Source organism: Pimephales promelas, chromosome 17 (genome assembly GCF_988280905.1).
Source record: "Pimephales promelas chromosome 17, fPimPro1.hap1.1, whole genome shotgun sequence".
Taxonomy (NCBI): domain Eukaryota; kingdom Metazoa; phylum Chordata; class Actinopteri; order Cypriniformes; family Leuciscidae; genus Pimephales; species Pimephales promelas.
In genome coordinates this window covers 28,405,215-28,411,214 of record NC_142785.1, presented here as the reverse complement: position 1 = coordinate 28,411,214, position 6,000 = coordinate 28,405,215, and the positions used below count along the sequence as shown (strand labels likewise).

Genomic DNA, 6,000 nt, shown 5'->3' with positions numbered 1-6,000 from the left:
TATATATATATATATTATAGTATATTATATCCTATGCAGGTTTGTTTCTGAAGTAAATCTATTTAAGATGTTTATATTGTTGATCCATCCATTCGTTCATTGCTGCCTTTTTCACCCTAGTTTTGCTATTGTTTTGATTCAGCCATCTTTAACTCTAAGATCAATATTCCCAGTCAAAAATGGTCTTTTACTGTCATCTGAATGTATGTTGTTGTGAGTCATCCTGTTTTGGCGTAGATTGGGTAGTTCTTTTATGTTTGTAAAGCAATTTAATAATAACAATAGTGCATTTACATGTATGTACCCTTCATTTAGCAGATTCTGTTGCCCACAGAAATAGACAATAATTTTGGAAAAATAAAAACACAAAAGATTAATCACAAGAAGCCAGCAATTTTAGCAATGCCACAATACAAACATTTGATTAAATGTCAGTTTACAATCCAGTTCTTATTTGAAATGGGAGAACTGATGTGAATAGAGTGTTGAACAAAAATAAAGAAACCAAAAGACTGATTGATGGACAAAGAAAGCACATGGCCAAACAGACGCACAGAGGAAAAGTCAGACAGACAGACAGACAGACAGACAGACAGACAGACAGACAGACAGACAGACAGACAGACAGACAGACAGACAGACAGACAGACAGACAGACAGACAGACAGACAGACAGACAGACAGACAGACAGACAGACAGACAGACAGATAGATAGATAGATAGATAGATAGATTACTTTAGATTCAGAAGGATTACTTTTTAAAGTTAGATAGCTAGGACTATTTTTTAAAGAACCACAAGCAAGTTTTTGAAAATCAAAAAGTCCATAGATTCATTCATTCATTGCTCTATTCATTCGCTAAAGGTCTTGTCTATTCAATTCAGTCAATTAAATATCAATACCCATCATTTTTTCAGCTCTGCAAACACATGCACAAACAACAGAAGTAGCTTAGACATAGAGACATGTTAGTTTAGACACTAATCGCAGTTTCATAGAGTAATGGAGACATTATTGAAAGGTCGTTGTGACCGTTCATCCGTTCAGAATTAGCTTACTGTCGGGCTGTTTTCGCACGCTTTCAGTCCATTCAGGAGCGAGCGCCCGTCTGTCTCACTGCGTGTCTTATTGGAGCTCACCGCGCGGTGGCACCGTGCGTCAGCCCCCTCCGCGCGCGCCGCACTCTCCGATCCGCTGCTCATACGATGCTGAAGATCTTCAGCGCATCGGGCCGGTTCCTGGGCGGCATTCAGCGATGACAGTTTGATCTCCCACGAAAACCGGTTTGCACCCTCGTACACATCGGGGCTTTACGCACAGCATGGTTCGTGTAGACCAAACGGCACAGAGGCGCACTGAAATGGGACTTGGAAAGTTACTTATGCCGAATGAAGCTTATTCTTCATCTGGGCGGACTCAGTGAACGGGAGGTTCTTCACTGGCAAAAGACTCGTCTTGGGGATAACAACAGCATTCGCCTGGAGCAGAGACTAACTTTTGGTTATTGGAATGAGAATAACATAGCATTATTGATTATGAGCGAATTATCACCCGTCTAATCACATTGTAGGAGCCGTTATCAACTGTTCGTGAACTAGAGGCGTTTGCGCTGTGGATTGGGAATATACTGTTTGATCAAACATTTAAGTAAATTCATGAGAGTAGAAACAGTGGATACAAAGGGAGGAAAGTATATGTGATTACTGAAAAACCAATATATCTGTGCACTGGAGACGTAAACTGTGCATGCGTAATTGCGCAAAGTTGTAATCTAAACAAACTCGCACCTACAACGGAGTTTAACGATATTCAAGTTTGAGACATAAATGTGAAGGATTAGTCTTTTACTGAGTTGCACGCGACCTCGCTTCTTTGAGCAAAGACGCGAAAGAGACACTCGAAAATTACGCGCACAACTGTGGCTGGACGGTGGAGGAGCAACATGTACCCGGCGTACCGGACAAACGCGTTCAGTATCTCTCCATCTGCTCATCTGGCAATGTGTGGGAATTCGGGAAAAGCGAGAAAGAGACCCTGTTGGATTGTAATATTGCTGTCGGTGATCCTACAACTGGCGTCAGCACAAGGTAAAGAGTGCTTGTTTAAGTTGGTGTTTAAGTGATCTGTATCCAGAGTGAGTCTAAGGGACTGTATCATTTAACCCCCGAGTTTTGTATTCGGGTAATAACAGTTTGAAAGCAAGGTATCTTTAATGATAAATTGTAATATATGCAGATGAATTTACCATTTGCAACGGCCAATTAAATGAGAACCTTATATTATTAATGCACAAAAATCTTGCACCATCTTTACTTATGTGAGGGATGTGTCATGCAGTTCTGCATGCTCTCTTTCTCTAATCTTTTATCTCTCTCTGTCTCATGGAGACACTGTACAGCAGTGGTTGACAATCCTGGTTCCTACCCCATCACTGCACATTTTGGATGTCTCCCTTATCTGACACACCGATTCCAAGGCTTGGAAGCCTATAATGATCGTAAGATATAAATCAGGTGAGTTAAAAAAGGGAGACCTCCAAAATGTGCAGACTACTAAGTCCTCCAATACCAAAACACACATGCTGTCTTTGCAATCACAAATCTGCATTTAGAAGTGTGTTAAAGTTCATATCACATGCAGCAACTGTGTATACATGACATTAACCTAAGCCAATTAATAAGTCTGTAGATTACCTTCAAAATGAATGAACTTATGCCTTACGACTGCACATAACGAGAAAGCACTTAGAAGAGTGTTTTCATAAGGTGCATGTTCATGATAAGCAGATTATACATTATATGCTGACAGATTCTAATGTGAGATGATTTGTAGTGGGGACTTGCAAAAAGTGCATGGCATATAACTAAACGTATACACATATGAATATCTAGATCAGAGACATAAAAGATACACATAGGTGAATGAATGAGAAGCACAGAGCCCATTTCAATAAAAAGAAAGAAAAAAAGAAAGAAATCTTCAGAGTGCAAGGCATTTTAACTGGCCACTTGTGGTAATTTGCCTCTCTTTTCAGCTGATAGCCTCAAGCGGGGAAAATTGTTTTCGTCTAAATTTTGCAGACAGCAGGCGAGTAACAGAAGCTCGCATGAGCAGTCGCTTCCATTCTTTCTGCCTGGAAAAGCATAGAAGCAATATACTCGAATCCCTTGCATGGTGAAAAAAAAATGTATATATTGGCTGGGTGGGCGATGATGGATCAAATGAAAATGTCTACACAGGTGCACAAAATGTTTTATATTTTCTAATATTTTTTCCCCAATATATCGTCCCCACTGTAATGCAATGCAGCTGAAATGTATTACTGAAAAGTTTCTCTCAGCTTTGCCGGTTTTCTCCAAGCGTAGCTAGGCTGCTTAGGTAGTAGTTATGCAAGCACAGGTGGGAGTGTTGGGAATGCGTGATAGCTGCAAACACTAAGCCCTGGATCGGGAAATAGGCTGTTCTGTAATGCTACCAAGGGAGTAAACCGTGGCAAACTAGGACGTGCCATATATCCATCATTCATGAGTGTATGCTGTCCAACCTGACATTTACAGTAGAGTGATAACTTGCACATTGGGAGGATTAGGGGGGTACCAGTTTGTGTATATGTGCGTGGAAGGAAAACGGAGCAAGAAGAGCAGAGAGAGAGGGAATGTGTGTGTTATACTAACCTGCTCTATAATGATCTGTGGCATCGGTTGATCCGTTCAAGTTAATCGTCTCCAACCTCACAGGTTGTTCAGGGACGTCAGGGACTCTCACCTAAAGATCATTAAAACAGATTCCCACCACAGCGCTTATGAAGCTCCCTGAATCTTGCAGAGGTTTTAATGAAAAAAATCATTTGAGAAACTCCCATTCGTTAGAGAGAAAATAAAGCCCCCTGTCTGAGATAAATGGGAATATTACCTAAAGAGAACCTTGAGGTCTTTATATTGACTTCTTCTGTACAGACTGCATAAATAAGTGTTAAACAGCCTTAAGGAGATAGATCAACTTAGAATTTAAATTCAGTTGACACTATTTACTGACCCTTATGTCATTGCAAACCTGTACGCTCTTATTTTCTCCATACAATGCAATGAAAAAAAAATAAATATAAATGCAGAATATATATTTTTTTCTATTTGGGCTGTTATGCTCCAAAAACCACTATAATAACACCATAAGCACAGTTCATGCAAACCGTGTGCCGCTACTACATTTGATGAATAACAACTTTGTGATGTTAAAAATTGTGTATGAATGTGTGTAGTATGAATCAAATCCGAACGTACTACATGCGTCATGTTGGCATCATCATATGGCCAACGGAGTCAGTTGTGTCACTTGACATTTCACCAGAAGTATACATCATCCATCTACTGTTTTATGGATACTGAATTTGAACATACTGGTAACACTTCATTTTAGTGTCCTTGTTACACGTGTTAAATGTAGTTACTATAGTAATATATATATATAAAGTATGCATAAATCCTAGCCCTTCCCTTATAGTAAGTGCAATTGAAGAGTTCAGATGCAAAAGCCTCTAAGTGCCATTTGAAATTTTCTTCTAGAATGATCATTTTTATCAAGCTTGTATATTTAACTTCAGTGATTTCACTTAAATGGCAATGATAATTAATTGTTATTTAAGTGAAGTTACTGAACTTAAATATACAAGTTTGATAAAAATCATCATTAAAGAAGAAAATTTCAAATAGCATTTAGAGGCTTTTGCATCTGAACTCTTCAATTATTATTACTCAGTACTTAAATGTACAATTGCACTGTAACAGACACCTTCAACTAAAGTGTTACCAAACAATACTCATTTCACATACCTTTTTTGCCGGGATCTATGTTTAATCACAAAATATAGACTGAACTTCCACTGAAATTCACTGATGATCATTACTCCTACCATGGCTCACACAACAACTGATATTTCATAAAGATATAATGAGGCACAGCAAAGAAGTTTATCAGTAACCACTGCAGTTAGTTAGGAGGAAAAAACAGATTGAAAGTGCAGTCACATTTACCATTGTATGGCAAAATTTGGGCAGTCATTTCAATAGGAATCCATGTGAGTATTGTGTGAGGGCACCACACAGATTTCACTCATGTTCAGATTCATGTTGAATCACCATGCTGACCAACAGAAAGCTGCTTGCTTTGAAAATCACTTCCGTGTGAGCTATTGGCAATGGATAATGGACCTTTTCATGTGAAATTTCCTACCGTAACAGCTTTTATCGCTTGTCGTCCCATGCCTGGTAATGACATGGTGTTGGACTAAATGCAAAAAAGGTGTAATCGAAACATGACTTGTTTTGTTTTGCGTGGACATGATACCAAATCTGTCATTCAGTTAGCGAACATGGAGCTTGCCAAGAGACCATAATACATCTAACATATTGATCAGGACCCCTCTGTGTCACTTTTTAACGCACAGAGCACCCATTTAGCATCATTTTGAGGAGAATGAAGTAAATGATTTGACTTCAGAAGATTAGCTTTGTTAGCATGCTGTTAAACTGTGTGTTTCTCACTTGAGGTTTCAGAAGGAATTTATTGAGTATGGCAGGGTTGAGATGGTAACTCTCCTGGACTCTTTGCGGAGCATATTCTTATTAGGGCCCGAGCACTAAAAGTGCGAGGACCCTATTGAAACTGTTAGGATTATTTTTTTTTCTTTTTTCTTTTTTCTGCAAAGTAAGCGCCATTTTCGGGGCCGCAACATGCTCAAACTCACCAAATTTGGCACCCATGCCAGGACTGGTGAAAAATTTCGTATTTTGTGGGTTTCGCGGATGGGCGTGGCAAAATGGCACGCTAGCGACACCTAGAATATTTGAAAAAATTAGCCCCTCGTCCACGTTTAACCTACATGCACGAAATTTGGTGGGGACGTGTATCTTATCAAGACGCACAAAAAAGCCTCAAGAACCCATACCCTAAACTCGACAGGAAGTCCGCCATTTTGAATTTGGCGGCCATTTTTGGACGA

General features: G+C 39.4%; 1 protein-coding gene across 4 annotated transcripts in view; it reads left to right on the top strand.

The window, feature by feature from the left end:
- The first annotated feature begins 1,196 nt into the window (after positions 1–1,196).
- The window catches only part of sdk2b (sidekick cell adhesion molecule 2b), a 328,267-nt gene continuing 323,463 nt past the window's right edge, over positions 1,197–6,000 (top strand). For all 4 annotated transcript variants that reach the window (XM_089122340.1, XM_089122336.1, XM_089122334.1 and 1 more), the window contains exon 1: positions 1,197–2,089. In XM_089122340.1, the coding sequence (XP_088978466.1) occupies positions 1,945–2,089 (145 nt within the window). In that variant the 5' untranslated portion in view covers positions 1,197–1,944. The remainder of the gene's footprint in view (positions 2,090–6,000) is intronic.